The sequence below is a fragment of the Dermochelys coriacea genome, chromosome 1 (genome assembly GCF_009764565.3).
Source record: "Dermochelys coriacea isolate rDerCor1 chromosome 1, rDerCor1.pri.v4, whole genome shotgun sequence".
NCBI classification, from domain to species: Eukaryota; Metazoa; Chordata; order Testudines; family Dermochelyidae; genus Dermochelys; species Dermochelys coriacea.
In genome coordinates this window covers 137,521,806-137,546,343 of record NC_050068.2, presented here as the reverse complement: position 1 = coordinate 137,546,343, position 24,538 = coordinate 137,521,806, and the positions used below count along the sequence as shown (strand labels likewise).

The 24,538-nt window shown below is 38.3% G+C and overlaps 1 protein-coding gene and 1 long non-coding RNA gene across 2 annotated transcripts in view; both read right to left on the bottom strand.

The window, feature by feature from the left end:
* Positions 1-1,479: 1,479 nt before the first annotated feature.
* Positions 1,480-9,214, bottom strand: LOC122457902. The gene is made up of 2 exons (XR_006277624.1): positions 8,912-9,214; positions 1,480-2,782 (listed from the first exon to the last, which is right to left on the bottom strand). It is a non-coding gene; the product is annotated as an uncharacterized LOC122457902 (long non-coding RNA).
* A 616-nt stretch (positions 9,215-9,830) lies between these two features.
* The window catches only part of SYAP1 (synapse associated protein 1), a 34,096-nt gene continuing 19,388 nt past the window's right edge, over positions 9,831-24,538 (bottom strand). The window contains exons 6-9 of the mRNA XM_038395979.2: positions 21,578-21,723; positions 13,684-13,742; positions 12,609-12,756; positions 9,831-10,858 (exon numbers count right to left, since the gene is read on the bottom strand). Coding sequence (XP_038251907.1) covers positions 10,731-10,858; positions 12,609-12,756; positions 13,684-13,742; positions 21,578-21,723 — 481 coding nt within the window. The 3' untranslated portion in view covers positions 9,831-10,730. The remainder of the gene's footprint in view (positions 10,859-12,608; positions 12,757-13,683; positions 13,743-21,577; positions 21,724-24,538) is intronic.

The window sequence follows — 24,538 nt, the reverse complement described above, 5'->3', positions numbered from 1 at the left end:
TCCTGCACAACTTGATGTAAATGGAGTTGCTTAAGTAAGTTTTCATACATCATTCAGTGCTACGGTTGTATTTAAAACAAGGTATGAAAAAATTCAAGACAACCACCATTTGAAAGCTAGATAATATTTCTTTTACATATAACCACCTAATTGCAAGGCAGTCTGGAAATACTTAGTTAAGGCTTAACACCAATCTTAGTTTTGTCCTTTTGTGATCACCATCTCTGACCTCACTTTCATCAAAAGCTACAGACATTCTTCATTCCAAAGAAAATGACATGCGACTCCTTCTCTAGCTGAAGATCAGACCCTTTTATTGTCCACATGGCACAGACCAGAGATCATAACTTCTCATATATTACCTTCCACATATTGATCACTCAGTTTATACTGCTCATGACACTTTACAGGGTTTTAAATTAACTGTATCAACTCAAGGAAGTGACCTGATGTCTTTGTGGACAGTTCAATGAACACACCGGGAAGCTGCAGTCAGGAAAAGCAAACAAAATGTTAGAACACATAAGCAAAAAGAAAAGGAGTACTTGTGGCACCTTAGAGACTAACAAATTTATTTGATTTATTATTTATTATTAAATTTATTTATTTATCATTGGGGAGATACTCCATGGTCCCGTGAAACCCCAAATTAGTAAATGTGAATGTTTAAAATTAGTTATTTTAGGGATAGATAAAACAAGTTGTTTTTCCCTCTACTGAAAGATCTACCAAATTGCATTGTGCAGCCAGCTGTTCAGATAGTGATCATCAGAACAAAGAAAACATTCTTTCACATGGCTAGTAATAAATTTCTCCCACCTCTGAAGGCAACATAGAGGGGACAGAGTTAATGGCATAAAAAATGGTTACTCGCTTCTCGTAACTGTTCGAGATGTGTTCATGTCCATGTCCATGTCAATCAAGTGTGTGCACGCATAGCCCCCTCATTGGAATGGACATGAACAAGCACTCAAAGAAGAACCATAATTATTTGCAAACTCTTTTGCACTTAGTAGTTGAAGGAAGTCTGATTTTCCAGTGTTTGTTTTAAACCTTAATTAAATTTCCTCACTTCCATGGTTTATCTTTTGTACTAATTTTCTGTTAAATTAATATATTTATTTACAGCCTGTACTTTAATTGTTTGGAAGTTTAGTTTGTATCAGTGCTGGTTAATGCATGTACAGAAAGCAGCTCCCCTGTTTCTAATTTTCCTCTGCCTGTCTCAGTGTTGTCACAATCTTTTCAACAGCAATAACTTCATGAGATGAAGCAGGGGATTAATTTTTCAAAAGCTTTTCTATACATAGTCTCTCTGAATTAAAAATGATGAATATATTTAAAGAGGATATTTTTCTTAGTTGCTCCTCCATTTGCAACTGTATTCAGTTAAAGCTAACAATGAGCATGCATGATGATTTCTGAATATATATGAAAAGCAAAGACCAATAAATCTTGGGCTACACTGCAAAGATTATAAGCAGTTACATAGCACTAAGTTTTAATTTCCATTATTTTACAAAAATTGCATTAGTCTTACCTTCCGTGTAGTTATTTTTAAAGAAGTTACATGCATCTCAATCTTGTTAAAATTTAAAGAAAATGTAGCAACAATTAGCTCATCATATTGTGATAGCCTTATTTCAAAATCGCTTTATATATTTTTACCAGTTAGTTTAAAAAAAATGTGAATTCGTGTTTTATATCTTAAACAGGAAACTCTCGTGTGTTTAAAACTAAATGTTTCATGACCAAAATATCACCCACTACTGGGTAATCATTTTTACTGTTCACTTACTGGGAGTACAGCTATTGTAGTACAGTTATCAGCCAGCCACTCCCCGTGCTATGTATTGTAAAGATCGGTTCAGATAGTATACCTGTCGTCCTGTTGAAGTTAAACCCAGGTCCAATTTTTGAAGCTCTTACACCTTATCAGAGTGTTTTTCTAGGTTGTAATTCTATAGCTGGAATCTAGATACTTGTATGAAATCAGGGTCTGCAGTTTTTGCATGCTCCGACTCCTACTGAAGTCCATTCACTTGTGCATAACAACTGTCATGAGGGAGAAGTCAACAACAGTTGAGGGCACAACAGTTCAAGGATCCAGCCCACAGTCAGCCCATAGATGTTGGTACAATTTATACAGTGTTATTCTGTGAGTCCATGGGGCTAAAGTTGTTATACAGTGGTATTTTTACTACAAATAAAATAGCTTTATGATCTTATGTAAGTGACAAAGCAAAGAAAAAAAAAAGATAGGCTAGCTTTCAGTCTGAGTTGTCAGTTAAAGACACTCTCTTACAGCTAAACTGTACGTGTTCAAATCTCCTATGCCTCTGAAGATAAATTTAGGGGAATATTTTATTGGGAAAATTATTTTGTATTTAAAGCATTTGTAAACCCTGTTTCCCCCCTCCCCCCCAAGATTTAACACTAGATCAGGAACACAGAACAGCTTTATTAGTTAAATATATAGTGTTTGGATGTACAAAATGCATAAGGAAACTAAAATTTAATCAGAAAAATGTTAGTTTCACTGGACATCTTGTGCTAAAATAAATTATATGTAGGTAACTATAGCCATACATTTCTCAAAGGTTAATGCCCAACTCAGCAACTAACTCCCTCTGAGAAAACTTCATAGAGTAGCAATTTTAATTATTTTGATTTACTTTTCTTGATGGTTTTAGGCATCTTGTGTCTCCAGATTGCTGTCTATTGTATTTATATTCATTTCCAAATTTGTGGTGTTTTCTTACAGATGTTTGAATCCAGCAGTCTAAAAAACCAAAGAAGTTGTAGGTAATTTAAGAATTAATGCCTACACACTTTTTTGTGCATATAAAATATAGTGCAGTACACTTTATGTCTATATAATGAGTTAATGCTCAATGGAAGTAGTAATTTTTGAAGTTTAATTTCCAAGGCCCCAGTCCTGCAAAGGGTTGCCTAGAGGTAGACTTTTGAGCCAACACAGTGCTCCACTGAAGTCAATGAAGGTTTACATGCGTGGAGGTGTGTACTTACATACCTTTGTTTACAAAATCAGAGCCTTAGTGCTTTTTCTCCTACCAAACGTAAGCAGCTAGATATGCTATACACTAGTGACTTGGCACGTTGATCCTTTTAAATGAAAGGCATTGGATGTTCCATAAAAAAAACAGAGGAGTATCTGAAACAACTTTTGCTTCAGTCTTCCAGGTTAAAATCAACTAAGCAGATTTTACAATATTACCAGATTTTTTTTTTTTTTTTTTTTTGCCAGTGGGCAGAGACCTTATATATCAGATTTCAGTCAGATAATGATCTTTCTTAGTTTATATACTCCCAGAAAATATTTTTTTAATTATAAAAACCACTTGTAGTACTTTATAGTGAGAAGCACTAACTTTCCATGAGAGTTGGGCACCCAACTGGCATTTGAGCCTTTGGAAATCTCCCCCACTGTTATAGTCACATAGGAACAATTTGAATAGTGGAAGTATGATGGTGCATTTTAGACAGCAAGAGTATTCATCTGTAAGCAGTTATATATTTGCCAAACAAATAGAATTTATATACACCAATACAAATATTAAGCCTTGACAAATTCACAAAAGTAATTAATTCAGATTTAAAGTTCCCTTTTTGCCCTTTAATTCATCTCTGCCTACAAAAGATCTGTAAATAATATCTTACATACTACCTGACGTCTGTTATATCAGTAAAATAGAGGGGGAGCATGAATTATGAATTAAATGAACCTTAAAGATGAACCTGTAACATTAACATTGAAGTTGTGCCAAAGGGAGAAAAATTGTGAGAGAAACAATGCATATGGAAATACAGACCTTATCTAAATGTTAATTTTTATTTCTTAAAGGTATCACTTTAGTAGGTTTTAAAGTAACTTCTCTACTGAGTGAAAAATCCAGAGGGATAAGCTGTTTGATTTATGTCCCAGTTGCTAAATATAAAGATTACTGGAAATTGTTGTCTTTGTGAAAAGAAGACAGTGCTTGTTCTGCTCATTTTTAATGTTGCTGATGGATGAATGTTGAGTGGCTGGTTGTTGCTAGGAACTTTTCAAAATGTTATTTCTGTAATATTTTTGGTTTGAACTTCCCCAAAATTGGTAACGTAACGTCATGAAGGTCTTTTCACCCAGACAAAGTCACCTCAAGCTTCCTCAAAAGTGGCCTTACATTCTGGCATTTTTGGAGGGTCACAAGCTTATAGTTCTCTGTGGTATGCAAACATCAGATATTTTAAAATTTCTGGCTCAAGTAGGACCTTTCTTAGTTGACACTAGTGAATGATGACCTAATTTAAACCTGATTGGACCAAGCTGCATGGTTCCAAAACAAGCCTTACACCTGATTTGTCTGAAGGCCTTGGGGAGGGAGGCACTGCAAGGTGGAGTGAGCGAAGTTTGCAAACCATAATAATTCAAGAGTAAAGTCTGAGAAGCTTTGCTTTCTTGTCACAAACTACCTGAGGGAAGACTAATACTCCAATGTCCTTAAGACTGATCACCTCGGGAAAAGGAAGTCAACAACAACTAGGGCATTCCACCCTTTGACCAGTCTCTCCCTGCACCTGAAGGAGGCCCACTAGCAAGAACTACTGTGCCAGTGGAACTTCACTCTCTGGCTCTTTGCAGTTCCAGCTCCTGCTCTGCAAGAGTCCAGAACCCGATGAGAACTAAAGAGCATGCAGACCTACTGTTATCTTAAGTATCTTGTTCCCCTCCCTTTTTTTTTTTAATTTTGTCCTTTGTTATCATTAGTCAAGAGACATGCCTGCCTTTTTATTCTGTAATTTTAGGGTGTGAAAGCATGGTGTATATGAAAACCTGTAGTGCAGGGATCAGCAACCTTTGGCACGCGGCCCGTCAGGGAAATCCACTGGCGGGCAGGGACAGTTTGTTTACCTGTAGCGTCCGCAGGTTTGGCTGATCGCAGCTCCCACTGGCCACAGTTCACTGTTCCAGGCCAATGGAGGCTGCAGGAAGTGGCAGCCAGCACATCCCTCAGCCCCCATTGGCTTGGAACGGTGAGCTGTGGCCAGAGGGAGCTGCGATCATCCGAACCTGCAGATGCTGCTGGTAAACAAACTGTCCCGGCTCGCCAGCAGATTTCCGTGATGGGCCACGTGCCAAAGGTTGCCGATCCCTGTTATAGTGTCTACATAGGGAAAGGGCTAGAAAGTAAGTTTCCCTGATGTAAACAGCCGTAAACATACACTCTCAAGTATACTCATTAAAGCATACCATAAGTATTTAAAAGCCCTAAGTAACTTTATGTCATCAGTTGTAAACTGAAACATTTGATGTCCATGAATGTGAAAACCCCTGTATTTTTTCTTTATAGCCTCTTTGAAATGCAGCAATAGCTAAGAATCTAGGCGGGAAGCCACATACTGTACATTAATCAAGCTGCTGTAAATAGAAGCACCTGTGGTTACTGACACCAAAGGCACTAAGTGTTCAACCTTTATGAATCCACTTAATTTGAACTTCACTCTAATACACTGAACAAACTGGTTTTGATGAATGATCACATGGAAGTCATACACTTTGTTCTTACAGATGGGGAGTTGCCAAGTGTAACTTGTGTAATGTTAGTCAATGGGTACATTTTATCGATAAATCTAATTCTGACACACCAGGATTCTGAATTCTACCAAACTATGCAACTAATTTTCAGATGTGAGAACTGACAAAACAGCAAGGCAGGAATTCAAAACCAATGATTAAGGAAGGGGCTACCTGGTACAATAAATTCAATCTGTTCTTATGTTCCCATTTCCATGGTATCTAAGCATCTACAAACATCAACAAATTTATCCTTCCAACATTCTTATATTATTCCCATTTTACACATGGGGAACTGACATACTAACAAATCTTACAGTTGGGGATATAAAGCACAGAGATTTGGGGCACCAAATCAGCAAGGCATTTAAGATCATGCTTAAGTGATTTCCTGAATCAGGTAAGCCAGTTAGGTCCTATGCAGAAAAAACAGAAGTATCCAATAAGTATCTCTGTTCTGTATTTGGAAAGAGGCAGACTCATTTATTCATACAGTCAGAAGGAAATATATTCTAATCCATAAATAACCAGGAAGGATATTAAACAGCAATTATTAAAATTAAACAGCACCAGATAACTTGCATCCGAGTGTCATAAAATAATTGGCCAAGGAACTCTCTGAAATATTAGTGTTGATTTTTTAAACGAGTCTTAGAACAAAAAGAGTCATGGAATTAACATGACATTTGCTTGCCACCATCATCATTCACTCTGTGTGTTCTGTCCTTTTCCACCCTGTGTCTGTCCAGTCTATTTAGATTGTAAACTCTCTGCTTCTCTCTATTCATATGGTGCCTAGCACAATGAAGCCCCATTCTTGGTTGGTCCATGAAATAAACATGATTAACAACCAGAAAAAGAACAGGAAAAGTTTCAGAGAACTGCCAAAAAGCTAAGGTTATGCCACTATTTAAAAAGGGTAAATGGGATGACCCAGGTAACCGCAGGCCAGTTGATCCAATATCAATCCCAGGCAAAAACATGGTAAAGATGGTAACTCAGTCACTAAAGCATTAAAGAGGGATAGCAGAATTAACGCCAATCAACACTGTTTAATGGAAAATAGGTCTTGTAAAACAAACTGCTGCTTATCAGGGTGTTCTTTTAAAGCCCATTTTATAATATCGGTTGGAGTAAGGCGAGGAAAGGCTTAGCCACTACACAAGAACTGACTGAAATCTATGGAAGATTTGAAATTGGCTCTGAAGTTGTGGTTCATACTTTAGATAATAATTGTTTCAGTAGCAAAAATCTTTAACCATCTCCAAGTTATAGATTTGATTTGGGTAAAATTCTTTAAATAGGGTTTATAAGTAAGGCATGGGTATTTTAATTAACAGTCACAGACAGGACATGGGCAATGAACAATAAATCATGAATTTATTGAGAAGCCTGAGCCCTTCCGCCGCTTGGGGCTGAATTATTGGAATTTTCAAGAAGTCACAGAGGTCTTGTAAAATCACAGAATCCATGACCTCCGTGACAGATTCATAGCCTTATTTATAAGGCATCTCCTGAGATTCCTTCTTAGAATGTATAAGGATAATTTGTTGTATTAATCTGATGATTTAAATTTTAAAATTTAATTCCAATCCAGTTCTGACACTAATTGGTTGATTTATTGATCTGATAGTTGTATTGCTTTCCTCTTAGTTTAGTTTAATATTAACAATATTCTGGCTTTGGTTGTATGTTTTCTTGATTTTGTTTAATAATTTTTTAAAACATTTATAAAACTGATATTGAAGCACATTCTTTCAATAAGCAACATAGATCCAGAACATTTGCGGACCTAAAAGCCTGCCCAGCTCTCCCGAATTAGCTGTTTGTTCTCTCACAGTCAACTTAATCCCATTTCTCATTGAAATTTTTTTTTTATCTGTTACTATTATTATTCTGTCTCAGAGCAAAAATATTCCTCTATTTTTTTCTGTTTACTTTGTGCATTTGACAGCACTTTTGCATAGTCAGCACTTTGTGTATTCACTATCTTCCTAGTAATCTTGCAGGCCCCAATCCTGCAAGGAGCAATCTACACAGGAAAAGGGTGGCAGATAATTTTTTCCCCCATTAACTGGTTGTTCTGCTAAAATAATCAGCATATAATTAATGCTGATATTTAAATTGTTTTTAGGACACAGAGGTAACATCCCATTGAGATGAATGGGCAGTTCACACCTCTGAGTTAATATTAGGACAAAAACGCTATACCAATTTATGCTTTGCAAAAAAAACCTTGAAAATGTGAATACACAAGGACTAGAAACAATTTAAAAATGAATTATTAGATTTTGGAACAATTCTGCAGCGCAAGGAGTTGGGGGGGATTCCAGGATTTTGGAATATACTGGGGCCCTGTTCATCTTACAGTCTGGTTGGTGAGTTCATTCAGTATTTCTGGGCTTAACTCACTTTTCATGTTAGATTTGTAATATACCCTTCTAGAAAAGTGTTTTCCTCTAGCGAGTTTGTTATGTTAATGCAGTTCTTTGTATTAAAGAGGTCACCGTCTTCCTTATTTTTTGAAATAACTTTTATCAATGTTGTTAGTAATTTAGAAATTTAGGCCCCAGGCTGAAAACATTTATGGATGTGCACAATCCAACTGAAATCAGTCAGACTACTTATTCAGGTGTAGAGCTGAGCAAATAATTAATATTTTGGTCATATTCCCCCCAAAAAAACCTTTTTTTCAGTTTTCTTCCAGCCAAAATGATTTGCTGAATTCAACCAAAATTCATGAATAGTTTCCCAGCCCTGAAAATTTTTGCTGAAAAAATTTCACCCAATTCAACTCACATACATGTTTGAAGGAACAGAGCCTTGAGGTTTACATTTTGCAATCACATTTCTCCTTTTATACAACTTTTTAGGTAGGAATCTATGAAAATGCAAGCTTTTTGATGGCATTTTAGTTGTTGTATTCCCATGTATCAGCATGGTTAACCTATTTTTGTACTGCTCTGAAAGGCCATGTGACAGTTTTTACCTTCATAGATAAGAATATTAAATGTAATGAAATTATGTTAACTGTATTATCTAAATATGAATAAAACATTAGAACTCTGAGAGTAGAATTAAAACAATTTTTAAAAAAAGGTACTGTTCATGCCCCATGAAATTTTGGCCATCTTCCATCCAAGTCCCTCTACTACTTCTTCTAAGTCTAGTCTGCCACCTGCATTTTCTGATTTCCCTCAATTTGGATTTCACTCTGCATCTACTATTTACCACCTTGCAAACCCAAGTTCAGATCTACTCCACCCCCTATCTACACCACAAAAAGCTCCCCATTTCTCATTCTGCAAATCTAGATTTCCACTGTCAACTTACCTCCCATTAACAGAAATATCTTCAGGGGAGCTGCTGAGTGCTCCATATAAAAGAGTCAGATCTTCATAACTGCAGGACGGGAAAACATGGGTCATCAGGTCTTCTCTATAATCTGCAGGATCACCAGGGGAAAACAGTGCTATCAACTGAAAAATAACGTCAGTCTGAGCCCAGCATTCTGATAGCAGCAGCAGAATCTTAATAGGACGAGCCCAGGCCAGGTCCCCATTACTAGTGGTGTGATATTCTAGTCTCAGTCTTCCGTTTGGGAAGGGCTCCAGGAATCAAATCCCACACCCTATTCGAGGAATACAGTTGCTATTATTCATGAGCATGCACATTTTGTAATGTATCTACATCCATGAAAAAAATAAACTGCTGTGTTAAATAAGAAACCTCTGCATTATGGTTTGCATTAAAAGGAGACTTAATTTAAAACTTAATGACAAAATGTAAGCTATCGGAGAATTCTGGAGTTACCCATGGCATGAATGTTTAAGAAAAGGAAGCATAATACCACATTTCAAAAGACAAGACACCTGTACAACAGTTACTTTCAAAGTAGGCAATAAATTGAATATTATTTTCTTATTTATGTAAACAGCATACTGGGTTTAAAGAGAAAAACCATAATTGACACACAAGTGCCTAGCAATAGGAAAAAATCTGGAACCTCATTTCTTAAAAAGAAACTTCTTTCAGGGGGTCCTAATCATTAAATGTAATCAGCAAGAAAGTAAAGTACATTTTGAAAATCTGCAGAAGGTCTGAAGTATCCAACCACGATCAGTCATATTCCAATAGTCACAATAAAAAAAAAGTAAATTTTATAAATATCTACAGTATTTAATAAAGATGTCCAAATCAAGACACTTGTCTACATATTTAAGTTCAGCACTTAAAAGAAAAAGTGAATAAGTACTGTACAAATATTTAATTTGTTCTCATCCAGAAAACAGAATTAAGTTCTTCTCTTTTAAAGTCTTTAAATTTCATGTCACAGAGAATTGCAGTTATCCATTGAAGACAAAACACTATCAAACCATTTCTGTCTGTGGAGAAAGGAGATACTGTAACACGATGGTTTAAAGAAACAACATGTTAGATCAAGGCAAGTAAGAATTATCTTATTATTATTTAACCATTTAAATGTTAAGTGACTTCTATCCCATCAGTATAAATTGGTGCTTCTTTTAGTGTCTGAATTAGTAAATGTTTTTAAAAAACAAACTGGTATCAGGAAGTTATTCTCATAGGATTTCCTGTAAATTCTTTGGCGCCATATGCTCTTAGGAAGTAAAGTATAAAGGAAAGCTAATGGTTACAAGTAACTTAATAAATGGTACACAGATAAATATCATACAGAGATTAAAAAGCAAACCACGATGAAATGCAGTTACTCGCATGCATAAAGTTAGTCACAACATCCCATTTTTACCTCACTATAGGAGAGTGTAGACTAAAACTTCAGATTTCTTAGATTTACACGTATTCTACTACATCCTAGTAGCACTTCTTGGCCCTCTAAAGAAAGACTACAAACTAAACATATTAAAATAGAATACCAGTAATTTCATATGACAATGTTATCACTTTTGATTATTACATATCACCTGCAATCATATTTTAAGAAGAGTGATCACCTTCATAAATTGTTCATACAAAGAACAGCAAGGCTGGCTGTACCATCCCTATACGGAATTTTAATGATTTTAAGTTCATGTCCCTCTTGAAGATATTTTGGAAGCAAGTATGAAAGCAGATATTCATGTCAGTTTTCAGAAATTATTTATGGGTTGCAGTGATTTCAGGAAAACGGTTAATTTTCTTCCTGCAGCATTTCCTCTATTTCCTTGTCCCAGTTATCATCACGTTTTTCTGATTCTGTCACCACTTCATACTCTTGAAGCTCTTGCTGTAATTCCTTCTCCCAATCAGCAGTCTCTTCTACAAGGAAGATAAATGATACGTAATACCTACTTTGACGGTACAGAATGTTGTTTACGTATAACTAGATTATTTTCATTAAGGCTACCTGTCTTGCATTCCAGAGTTCTGGAAGCTCATGAATTTCATCTTTGGAACAACTGTGGATGAAAAACTAATATGCAGAGGGCTGCCTCCAGAATAAAGTATTGATGTAATAACAATGGACAAATATTATATTTTATGTTTTCTCCACCTCAGGTGTAACCCAAAATGTCTACCTGTAACCAAAGACAAGCTGATTTTTCAAACTGTCTATAAACAGTGTGAATTCAAGTCTCTCTCTCTCTGCTGTCAACCCCTCCCCACCTTTTCTTACAGAAAAAGAAATAAAAAGAGCTATGCTACATGAAAAATGCTACACACCTTAGAGTTAATGAAGATCCATTATCAAGTGTTACCAGCTTGTGGAATTCATTGGTTTCAAAGATAAAAATCCAATACTATGAGTAATTGAAGGAGGGATGGACAATTTTATTTCCACTAAGATACATAGCTAGGCAAGATAATATAATAAGGCATAAAAATAATGAACTTGCATACTTCAGGGCAAAAGAGGAGTCAGAAGGCATTCCTGTGTTGCCACGCTTCCTTCAAATTGACAAGGTCAGTAATGAGAAGAAGGCTGGGGTAGAGGCTGGCATTTGAAGGATTAGGTATTGGCCAAAGCTGGAGTCTGGATATCATAGGAGGTAATTCCATAGTCTCATCCAGTATTGTGAGATAGCATTTCTACTAAATACACTATATATTGACAGCTTTATTAAAATCACTCAGCAAGAATTTCAATCAATTCAGAAAAATGCATACGAGTGTAATTTTAAGGTTAAACCTACAAACTATTAAATTTGGGGTTGCAACATCTTGCAAATAACTGATTTCAGACTAATTCACAGCATCTGAACATTTGGACTACAATTCTACTCTAAAAAGTGGTTATGTAAAAAATGGCAGATTATTTTATTGTGGTGTATTCAGTCACATATACTAAGACTAAACTTTCTGCTTTTTATTCCTGTTAACTCGACAGAGCCATGCTAAGACAATTGAATTCTATTTCTTCTTGTTCATCATCTTCAAAATTATTTAGTAAGTTCTGATTAGTTAAATTTATGCAACTCCATTTAAGGCACAGGTATCACTGAAACCATAATTTGGACTGTAAAACCTTTACAATAAGGAAAATGCAGCTTGACTTTCAGATCCCACGCTGAGTTTGCAAGGATTGCAGTTACACAAAAAACCTTTTACTTACAATCAAGTATGCGAGATGGGAATTAAGAAAAAATGAGAATCCCTGTCATTTTCAGTCATTTTTTCATAGCAGAACTTCTTGTAAAATTGATTGTTTCTTCAGAACATTTTTTTTTTGTAACTAGTATTCCATGCAAGAGACTGCTTGAATAGTGATTAGTCCTTTCTGCAGTTAGGCATTCCAGATGCCTCCATATCCTAAATAGTCAAGCAAAACATGTACTTTTCTATGATGCCATGATGATTTTTTTACTTGGTTTTCAAAAAGTTACTTGCTTAGTAACAGTAGAATTTTACAAGGCTCAGTCAAATTATTCTGTTATTCCAAGTCTAGTAAACCCTTACTACCATCTTTTGAAATTCAGTAAACATCTACAGGTTTTTTAAACTGCTGAGAATGAATGTAGTCAAATGTATAAAAAGCTATTTACTTCATTAGCTTTAATTTTTGTTTTACCTTCTACTACGGAGGTCTCCTTTTCCTTTTTGTCAAGCACCAACTGTTCCATTTCCTTCCTTAGGTCTTCCTGATTCAGGTTACATTCATCAAAAGCATCACTAACGAATTCTGATACACCTGGACTAGTAGAAATCTCTTCCTCGTCCTTGAATAAAATAAATTTTGATCATTCAAAAAGGAAAACACAGTTGACAAACATTACTCTATGTGAACTTCTCTTCCATAGCTTAATATAGTCAAATACAAATAAAAAAAATCTATTTTATCAATTACCATATCTTCCTGAACAGAAAAAAAAACATTTGATATACATTTTGAAGAAGGGACTAATTTCCATGTTATGTTTTTTTATTTTTCTACTAAGAATTGTAATTCAGTTGAGTAATCTCCAAAAACAGTGAAAAGATTAAAGTAATTTAATAGTAATAAGAATGTTTATATTAATTGCGGAGGCAGTTAAAAAATTAAACACTGTCCATGAGAGGATGAGAGTTACAGTAGGATTGTTCTCTGAAAACCTCTCCCCCGGTTTTAGTTAACAGAATAGAATTCATTGGTCTCATTTCTCTAATGTTCTTTACTGCAATAAAGAAAAAGCTGTAGCTGGACTGCAGAATTAGATGTTGAACACTGAACTTTTTGGATATTCAGTTGTAAAGTAAGTTCTACAGTATTAAGATATATGACAATATCAGCAAAACCACCAATCTATATTTAAAATAAGTATTACTCATGGTGTATTAAATGTCATTACTGCTTAGTAAATTTATGGCTCCAGCTCTGTCTAAAAAGTTTCCTGGCACCCATATTGCAATCCAAGATTAAGAATAACGTCTTTAGGTCTCTATGATTTCTGCAGTGGCAAGCAAAATTGTTTTCAGTGTCATAGTGATGTTAAATCTTAGCTTAAGTCTCCAGAAATATCAATATTGTACAGATAAATATTTTATTATGAAGCAAACCTGCTATCTCTAAATATAACAAAAAACCTCAAACTCACAGTTTGTGTGATCATGCATTAAATGTAAATTTCACACACTGAATTTCAGATGTAGTATACAACCATTGTTACCTCTTGAGGTTTTAGCTGAGATTTGATTCCAACAGGTGGTGTTTTGGGCCGTACTGTTTCTAGGAAGAGAAAAAAAAAACAGAAATTTTATATATTTTATTATACTTAAATATCTCCAGAACTAATGTAAACTATGTAAGTATTAATTATGCAAGGAAATTTTCTATTACAGTGGATACATTATATTTAAAGGTTAAGTTGAGTTATGGGTGAAATATTTACAAAACAACAATGAATTAACCAGAGAATGTTTTTTTCTACATTGATTCTATTTTTAAAATGAAATTTAAGATAACATTCTGTAAGCAGTTGTATGCTTATTTCAGACTAAGGGTACGTCTACAGTACAAAATTATTTCAAAGTTATTCTATTCGAATTTTCGGAAGCTATTTTATACATTCGGTCTTCTGTGCCCTCACTAAAGCGCGTGAATTCAGCAGATTGCGTCCACAGTACCAAGGCTAGCATCGAATGTCAGAGCGGTGCACTGTGGGTAGCTATCCCACAGTTCCTGCTGCCCATTGGAATTCTGGATTAAGCTCCCAGTGCATGATGGGGCAAAAACATTCTCGCGGGTGTTTCTGGGTGTGTCTCATCAGAAAGCTCCGGCAGACAATCGTTTCGCACCTTTTTGGTGTGTAGATGCCATACTGCTTTCAGCAGACGGTGCACCGCTGCTCTCCTGCTACTATGAATCCACCTCACCAACTCAACTCTGCTCGGCCGTCGTGAGCCAAGCAGCACAGCTTCCGCTGCCAACTCTGATCTCCCACTATTGCCAGGGTTCCAAGCTTCTCCATGTTGTCTGTCCTGGGCTCCCACCTCCGTGAAAGCCACAGAAGACAACCATTTTCATCCTTCGTTCGGCTACCGTGAACCTGACAGCACAGCTTCTGCTGCCACTCTGCTCTCCTACATTTTGCCCCCTTTTTCCAGGATTACCCGTGCAGGCGCCATAGCCATGGAGCCCGATCAGATCTCCGCTGCAGTTTTGACCATTGTAAATACCTCGCGCATTATCCAGCAGTACATGTGGTACCTGCAAAACCGGGCGAAGAAGCGACGACAGCACAATTACTATAGTGATGAGGACATGGACACAGACAGCACGGCATGTGGCGATTGGGAGATCATAGTGCTGTTGGACCAGGTTCATGCTGTGGAACGCCGATTCTGAGCCCGGGAAACAAGCACAGACAGGTGGGACCGCATAGTGTTGCGGGTATGGGATGATTCCCAGTGGCTGAGAAACTTTTGTATGTGTAGGGCCACTTTCATGGAACTTTGTGACTTGCTGTCCCCTGCCCTGAAGCACAAAGACACCAAAATGAGAGCAGCCCTCACAGTTGAGAAGTGAGTTGCCATAGCCCTGTGGAAGCTTGCAACGCACAACAGCTACCGGTCAGTCAGGAATCAGTTTAGAGTGGGAAATCTACTGTGGGGGCTGCTGTGCTGCAAGTAGCCAACGCAATCATTGACCAGCTGCTATCAAGGGTAGTGACTTTGGGAAATGTGCAGACCATTGTGGATGGCTTTAATGGGCTGGGATTCCTTAACTGCAGTGGGGCAATAGACGAAACGCTTATCCCTATCTTGGCCCTGGAACATCAACGTGGGATGGCCAGGAAAGGTGCATGACACTCGCATCTTCAGGAACTCTGGTCCGTTTGAACAGCTGCAGGAAGGAACTTACTTCCCAGACCAGAAAATTATTGTTGGGGATGTTGAAATGCCTGTAGTTATCCTCGGGGACTCCAATCTACCCCTTAATGCCATGGCTCATGAAGCCATACACAGGCACCCTGGACAGTATTAAGGACAGTTCAACTATAGGCTGAGCAAATGCAGAATGGTGGTAGAATGTGCGTTTGGATGTTTGAAAGTGCGCTGGCACAATTTACTGACTCCGTTAGATCTCAGCACAACCAATATTCCAATTGTAACTGCTGCTTGTTGTGTGCTCCACAATATCTGTGAGCGTAAGGGGGACACGTTTATGGCAGGGTGGGAGGTTGAGGCAACTCGCCTGGTGGCCAGTTTCGCACAGCCAGACAACAGGGCGATTAGAAGAGCGCAGCGTGGTGTGCTGCACATCAGAGAAGCTTTGAAAGCCAGTTTCACGACTGGAGAGGGTACGGTGTGAGAGTTGTGTTTGTTTCTCTTAAAGTTACCTGCCCCCTATACATACATACATACATACTATATATAAAATTTTAAAGGAAATAAAGTCACAATTGTTTAAAAACCGTTATTTATTATTTGTTGCATAAAACATTGAGAGAAGCTAGACGGGGGGTGGAGGGGGTACTGGGTTAGGGGGGTGGAGGAGGAGGAGGAGGAGGGAAGGACAAGTCCAGAAACCAAATCAAAATTTAGGATATGCCAGCTTTCTGGTGCTTGTGCAATCCTCTAGGGTTGACTGTGTGGGTCCCCGTAGCCTCCCCACCGTGTTCTTGGGCGTCTGGGTGAGGAGGCTATGGAACTTGGGGAGGAGGGAGGGCAGTTATCCAGGGGCTGCAGCGGCAGTCTGTGGTCTTGCTGCCTTTCCTGCATTAGACCCACCATACAGTGAAGCATGTCAGTTTGCTCCCCCATAAGCTTGACCATAGCATTGCATGCATCCCTCCTCTCTTTGCATTCATGTAATGCTTTACGCGACTCCGCAACTGTTTGCCTCCACGCATTCAACTGGGCCCAACAAACCCTATGAGTTTGGCAAACACGTCGTCCTGAGTTAGTTTTTTCCCGCCTTCTAATCTGGACCAGCCTCTGGGACAGAGTAGATAGGGGCCGCATTGAAACATTTTCACTTGCTGCAGGAGGAGAAAAAGGAAGGGTAGTATTTTAAAAGATCCCTTTGTTCTCAAAAATAGACACTGTTTCTCAGTGAAACAGGCAATTCATAGTACACAGCACATGTTCTTTCTGTACAAGGTCTCATTTTGCCTCTTATACTGAAATGCCTGCCACTTTGGTGTGAGTAAGCCATCACATGCGGCCAGGCAACAGAATTCAGCTTGCAGGCAGCCTGCGGGCTCTCTGGGATGATCACTTCACACAACACCCTCTCCCTCCCCACCCCCACACACCACGGGGCTCCAATGAGGCTCTGAGCAGGGATGAGCCCTTTAAACTAAACGTGAACAGCCCAGTGCATCTGGGTTTCCCCCGACCCCCCCACCGCGTGGCTCTGATCAAGCTCTCACAGAAGTGCCTTCTCCAGCGTCATGGTCCGGGAGCACGCTTTGGGAGTGGGGGAAGGCTATTGGCTCCAGCATTAAGAATTGTTCCTGGCTAGGGGGGAAAAACAGATTCCCCACTTGCTGCCTGTGCACTGTCCTCCTCCACCTCCTCCTCTTCGTCCTCCAAAAACTCATCCTCCTCGCTCTGTGCTACTCCCCCATTGCAGGTGTCCATGGACAGTGGTGGGGTAGTGGTGTTGTCACCCCCCATAATTGCATGCAGCTCACAGTAGAAGCAGCATGTATGGGGCTGTGACTCAGAGCGCCTGTTCGCCTCCCTGGCTTTTTGGTATGCTTGCCTGAGCTCCTTCATTTTTGTACGACACTGTTCTGTGTCCCTTGAATAGCCTCTTTCTGTTATGGCCCTGGAGACTTTAGCATACTATTTGTGTTCCTTTTTTTGGAACGTAGTTCTGCCATAACAGATTCATCTCTCCAACATGCAGTGAGATCCAGTACCTCCCATTCGGAACATGCTGGAGCTCCTCTGCAAATCCGAGACTGCGTGGTCTCTTGAGATGGTGGACTCTGCATGGTTGCTTGTGCTGATGGTGACCAACAGGAAATTCAAAAGTTCCTGGGGCTTTTACTGCCTACTTGGCTAGTGCATCGGAGTTCAGAGTGTTGTCCAGAGCGGTCACAAGGGAGCATTCTGGGATAGCTCCCGGAGGCCAATATTGTCGAATTGCATCCACAATACCTGTAACCCGAAACTGCGATCTCTATTTTAGCACTACTCCACTTGCTGAGGTGGAGTACAGAAATCGGAGTAAAGAGCCCTTTAAATCGAAAAAACTGGTTTGGTTGTTTGGATGGAACCAGTTTTATTTCGAGGTAACTTGGCTAATTCCGAAATAACAGCTTACTGTAGACCAGGCTTAAGGAAACATTGGCTAAATCAAACTGAAAAAAACTCCCTACCAATAAGTAAGTCAACTAAATAGATCAGTATCTGGGTGAGGCTTCCAGGCTTGTGATCTTACTCACAAAATCAATTAGAAGGTAAGATCCAAAATCTCCCTTTCTGAGAGGATCTCAGCAGTCTGGAATCTAGGCTATGCCAGAACTCCAGGTCAATCTCGGACAGGCTTACTGAAACAGAACAATTGGGAAGGGAAAAACATTTGGATCATAGACCTTAGTATTTTGCATTCCAGGTTGCATCCAATGATATCAGTTTGGTAATGTCAAGTAAAGATATAAACTGGCCCCTGCAACCCAGTTATTGCCTAGCATGCCATCACCACAGAGGGAGACACTTTTAGCCCATGAAATGACCTAGTCTCTAAGGTAGGTGGCCCTCATGCTTAAAAGGCAAGGATACCCAACTGTTGTGCTACATAGGGCTCTATTAATTCAGGTAAACAGCTTCTTTGTTATGAGCAAAATTTAATCTGAGAAAATCCTGGGTTCTGGACAAATAAAATATGAAGTAGTTTTGAGCCCCAGCAGGTCCTAAGGAGAGAGAGAACAGATGGGGACAAAATGAGAGGCAATGGAATGATCTCTATAAAAATGAGAGAGTTGACTTTGTGGAGAAACTTTTACCTGTGAAATATCAGGAAGGGCTATTTACAAGTAAGTGCTACTAGTTCTTCCAGCCTCCTAGTGGGGAAATAGCCTCAGAAAAAGTCAACTTAATTGAAAATCGAAATGGGAAAAGCAGACTCTGAAAACTCAAATTTATATTCCAACAAGTTGTGGCCTAGCAGCAATATTCTTAGCCATACTGAGAAACCTGGTTACTAGGATTGGGATCCAACCAGAAAACCCTCTGTGGAATACCTAATGTTCTCCAGAATGTTGCCTGACCACTGAAAGACCATTGAGCAGCCCTTTTATTTAACCTTAGCTAGAAGAACTCCAGCACTTGGGAGACAGAGCAGAAGATGGCCCTCTCCACTTTGCTGAAAGGTAATGGGATATTCCTCCCGCCCTCTCCCACTTGTGGTGTTATTTTGTTTGCAGAAGTCTTTTTAGATTTCAGCAAGTTGCAGACTACCCCATCTCCTATAGCCTTGCGAATTAAGGATTCTCTTTCAAATGCAAGTGTAAAAGCCTAGACCTAGAAATTGGGCAGAACTCCTGCAACAATGTAATGAGAAGTTGCAGTGCAAATTTAGGAGTGAGGGTTCCTTACAGAACAAAATTTTACACTGATACAGAAGATCAAGATTTTAAATCAGCAATTACTATTTCTATTGCATACTTTGAGCCTCCAGTCAAGTGTGTTAAGCGCTGAATGAACAAGTAAGATGACCCAGACACTCCACCAAAGAGCTTATGATCTAAGACACTTTGTGTAAATTTGTTAAATCGTCAGAATTTCTTTCACTTCAGTTCCCAATTAATTAGCCATAACATTAGCAGTGACTCCTCATTTGCTGAAGCTAGCTTTATGAAGCAGCAGGATATAGAAACAAAAATTAAATTAGACTTTTAGTAGTAACAAGATAACCAGAAAATACATTTTGCTGAACCAGGGAAACTTTTTAAAAATCCAAACTTTATGCTATGTACAAGTTTAAGTAGCAGGATTATAGTAGCATCTACAATGGTAGGCAATATAAAAACACACAAAACAGAAGACTGTCTCTGCTTCCAAAGAGTTCATAATATAATTTAAGACAAATTGTAACAGGTGAATGTAATGAACAGTCAGAAGGAAAAGGAAACAGAGGACAAGGGAAACAATAGAAAGAATGCACATTTACAGAGGCCAGCAAGGTACGTAGCTAGATGTTTGAGATGTCTTAAAAATAAAATAACCTAAAAAAAACCCCAACAAAATATTGGAAGTGTCTACCAGACTATCTTCCCAGCTGTTATCAGTTGGCAGTTTCTCACAGGCATGATGGCAGGAGGGAGTCTTGAAGGAGGGATATAAAAGGAATACAGTACCTTCCCAGAGTAGTTTAAGGGCAGATGCCATACATAAAAGGTTCTGTGGAAGAACTCACAAAGGTTTTTGTGAGAGAAATAGATAATTGAGGTTAGTCTTCTTGGTGAAATGGAGAAGTGATGTGATAAGAGGTAAAAGCAGGTAAGCAGGGGGGCGCTTACACATAAAGAGTGTTAAAAGATAAAGACAAGAATCATTTGATGTGGTGGTGATGGAGTTAGTGGAGGGACACGTTCAAAGAGATCAACCAGGAAGATGATCTTAGTAACTGCATCTGAATGGACCTGAAGGGAGTGAAGATGGGAGATGCAGAGGCCCTAAGATCTGGTCATGGCCTGGATGTATAGTGCTAGATGAAGGGGAGAGTCAGTAACACCATCCAGTTTACAAGTATTATTAACTGGGTAGATCATGATGTTGTCAGTAATGGAGAAAAAAAGGAAGTAGGGAGGAATGTGGTACACGGTTTTGGCCATGCTAAATTTAAGTTGATGACAGGACATCCAACCTCATGCAGAGATACAGAACTGGATTGAGGGAGACAGTTTTGTATTGGAGAGATAGATTTATGAGTCATTGGCAGAGAAGACAGTTGAAACCATTTGAGAAGATGAGATCACTCCGAGAGTGAACACAGATGGACAAGAGGAGGAAGTCAAGGGCAGATCTCTCAGGACCACCATGAAAAGTGGAAGAGAAGAGAAGGACCCACTGAAAGAGACACTGAAGAAGTGGTCACACATCTGAGAGAAGAACAGAGCTGTGAAAGCTAAAAGAGGATGAAGTTTCAAGGAGGAAATCATCATAAATGATTTTAAAAAGTAGGTTAAGAGGTTAAGGAGGATGAGTATGATGTATAGATCCTGAGAACTGGCCAAGAGGAGGTCAGAGACGTTGGTGAGAGCAGTTTTAGCAAAGTGAAGAGGGTGGAAAACAGATTTGAGGGGATTCAAAGTTGGAGATGGAGGCATTGAACTTCAAGCAATTGTTGTAGGTAGTGCACTCAGCAAATTTAGAGGTGAATGGGAGATGATGAGACAATAGTTGGAGAAGAAGGTGGGGTCAAGGGTATTTTTTTTTTTTTAAAAGGATACTTATCACACAGAAAAATCAGCACCTATATTAGAAGTTTAGCTAAACAACTGAACGTAACATTCAAAACAGATTTTTTTTCCTCAAAAACAAAGCTGAAGAGAAATTAAACATCTTAATCAAATAATCTAAAACAAACAAAAACTGACAAAGTATTTCCTGAAAAAAGCTATTAAAGGGATACTGCCAACTTAAAAAAACCCACTTGTCTGATTTAAAAAAAAAAAACCCCTTTAATTGTTACAGCCAAGATTACTGTGTTTATAAAACACCAAATTTAACAGAAGAACTAGGTGGAATGTGTAGTAATACCTCAAACTTTTTTTTTTTAATTTAAAATAAACTGAGTACATTTTAACAATGTATCTATACCTGAATCAACTTCAGCACTCTTTTCATGAAAACAGTCTCTCTTTAATTATACATAGAAAAGAGGGCAATATTTACAGTGAATCGGAAGATAAAAAACCCAAAACCCTCTAAGTTTATCCTAAGAGGGACCTGTTTTTGAAACACTTTTTCAAGAAGCCTCCTGTATATGGTACAAGTTGCAAACTAAAAAACATATCTGTCATCTGATGCATATAGATACTAAGAAGTGTGACAGAGTGGATTGTTCATAGTGAGCTGCTTATTCAAAACAAATACTTTCTGTACCTGTCAGCTGTATATCCTCTTTCCTGCCATTGTTCTCCTCCTTTCCTACAACTTGCTGTTGAGCAGCCAGTGCAGTGAGCTGTGCGGACTGTTTAATTAGGGAGACCCGGTAGAAATAATTTCTCCAAAACACCTCCTCCTTTACACTAAAGAAAAACACAAATATAGGTTTTTATGACTACATAGCTTTAACGACTACATTTGATTTGTGGAAAGTTTACAGTTAGCAAGCAAGCAAGGTAAAAAAACACACTGAAAGCTACTGTAGTCAAAGGTAGTGTCATGGCTTACAGGAGTAAGGGCAGAGTTTTGTTTCCACCTTCTCAAGTGTCTGGAGTACTCTGAAGTGTAACATAAGCTTTGAATACCCTGACATATGGAGACACAGTTTAAAAAAACCAACCACTACATGAGTCTCCCGCCTCTTAAGTTACTGTTACATATTTCTACTTAAAATGGAGTTAACAGTGTATTTTCTTAGAGAAAAAAGATTAGCATAATAAACAAGCTGATGTACATTATTATCTTCAAAAGACCATACTACCAACTCCTACTTTTCAGCGAGGCAAAACAAAACCACATGAATCCCAACTCTAGTCTTGGCTTATCTCCCCTCTCCAAAGTCTCATCGCCTTTGATAAGGTACAAACACTTTGCCTGGGCTGGGCTATTAGTGGGATCAGAGCTCTACTAGCTTTGTGGAGAGCAGCAGATCTAGGATAAAAGGATTACTATTTGCTCCCTCTGAACAGCACCGCTCCCTCATGGTGTTGCACCAACAGACATGGCGTCTTACATTTTTGTCTTGCTTGTTGAATTTATATTACAAAGTTTAAAACTGTTTTCAAGGTAACTAAAGTAGCTGCAACATGCAATATTTTCTGTGCCTGCCCTCTGTGCATCAGCTGCGTAAAGCAGTCCTTAACTAAAGGTCCAAACCTACACACATCACTAAAGTCAATGGAATGTCTCATAAAAAGCAAGCACTTACAAAATTGTGTCCCTATGATACTAAATGCCATAGACTGAGTTGGATGTAATCAGTGTTCCCTCTAATTTTTTCCATCCATGTGCGGAATGAATTTTGTGCGCACCAATATCAAGGTAATATGCGGATGTGCGCCACCAGTAGAAACAAAAAACCTAGATATAAATCACCCTCACATATTATATAGTATAGTTTAACCCAACTGTTTTTTTCATTAATGGTAAGGCAGCAATTTAAACAAGAGCCAAAGTTTGGGCTCCTCACTTAAGCAGAAAGCCCATGGGAGTTTTGCTTAACTAACAATGGCAGAATTTGTCCCTAGTAGAGTTGAATACTTTCAAAAATCTACAATCAGCAGCATATTTAAACCTGGAGTGTCACCTTCAAGTTCAATACATTTAAAAATTCAGTCCACCTGCTGTCTGGCAACATCAAATGTTCACTCTGTCAGTTTGAAAACAAAATATCTGGAGTATAATTGTGCAGTGAAGTATTTGTACACAGTATTCTATTAACGTGAAATCTGCAAACAAAATCCAAATCTTTTTGTACAAGCTTCATAGCCGAGACCTGCTAGAAAAGCATAAAATCTGAAAATTTGAATCACTTCTTTAAAATGAAAAAAAAAAAAAAAAAAAAAAAAACACGGAGTACTTAAGGTGCCACAAGTACTTTTTTTTTTTTTTTTTTGCTGATACAGATTAACATGGCTACCACTCTGAAACCTGTTCTTTAAAGTGAGTTCTACACAGAGAGCATATATTTGAAAAGAAATTACTCCAGTACTAACAGCAGAACATACACCATTAAAGTGTTCTCCTCATATTAAAAAATACATAGGACATTTATATTCAAAAGGAGAAAATTACCTGATTCTAACACAGTGGATTGTGAAACTACATGGATCTTATAGAAATGCAGTATTGATTATTACATTATCTCAGTGGATTGCTATTTCTACACATTGAACTGATGGTCAGCATTTGCCAATTTATTCAGCACAAAGTTCATGGGAGTGTTTTGCAACAGGAGTTAGCATACAATGAAGGACCGAAATAGATTAATAACAAATCCCTTTGTTTAGGAAGTATTTCCGCAAAGTTTAACGATTCAAATCAAACACCATACATACCCACAAAGATCAGGCTTTCCCTGCAAAAATTCCTGAGAGATCACTTTCTTTGGATGTGCAAGTTATTTATCTAGACTCTTGAAGATTATCTACAGGTAGCCTTTAATTAGTTTCCAAGTAAAAACTTGCAACTGGGGCATCTTCAGTTTCTTTTAATTCTTCATTTTTTTTTTCATTTTTTTTTAAAAAAAACCTTAATTACATGATTTTAAAAAAGCACAGACTTGTGCCACTAAAAATCTACACAGAAAATAACTGCTGGCTTTTTTGAGACACAACGGTTGATTAATCATTTCTTTTTTAGACTATGTTGCAGCCAAACTCCTGATAGAGTGCACTGATTGATTTATAGCAACATTTTTTTTTTTTTTTTAAAAGGACTTGATAACAACTTGGATGTCTCGCTAAGGAATTGCATGAGCTTTTCAACAACAATAAAAAAGAAAGGAAGGAAGGGGGTTGAAGGAACAATGCAGTGTCCAGAGTTGAAGTGTGATTAAAATTTTGCTTTAAAATAATCATCCCTAGCTATTTCAGCACTCTCCCTCCACTTCTGTAGAGTGCATACAGCATCAGTAGCCCAGATTCAGACCCATGCCTTTGTGCCCAGAGAAGTTGCTTCTTCTCTCCCCAGCCACAATACTCCTGAGCCCCGGTTTCCCAGTGCAGATTCCCTCATGTGCCAATCACAACCTTGCCCGGTGTGTTGAAGCAGAACCAGAAGTTGCTGGTGCTACTCACTTGGGGTTGCAGCTGCACTAAGCACGGCCCAGGCAGCTCAGCTGCTTTTCTCCCGGTCCCTTGGTTACCGCCCTGAACTCCCAGCCACTTCGCAGCCATC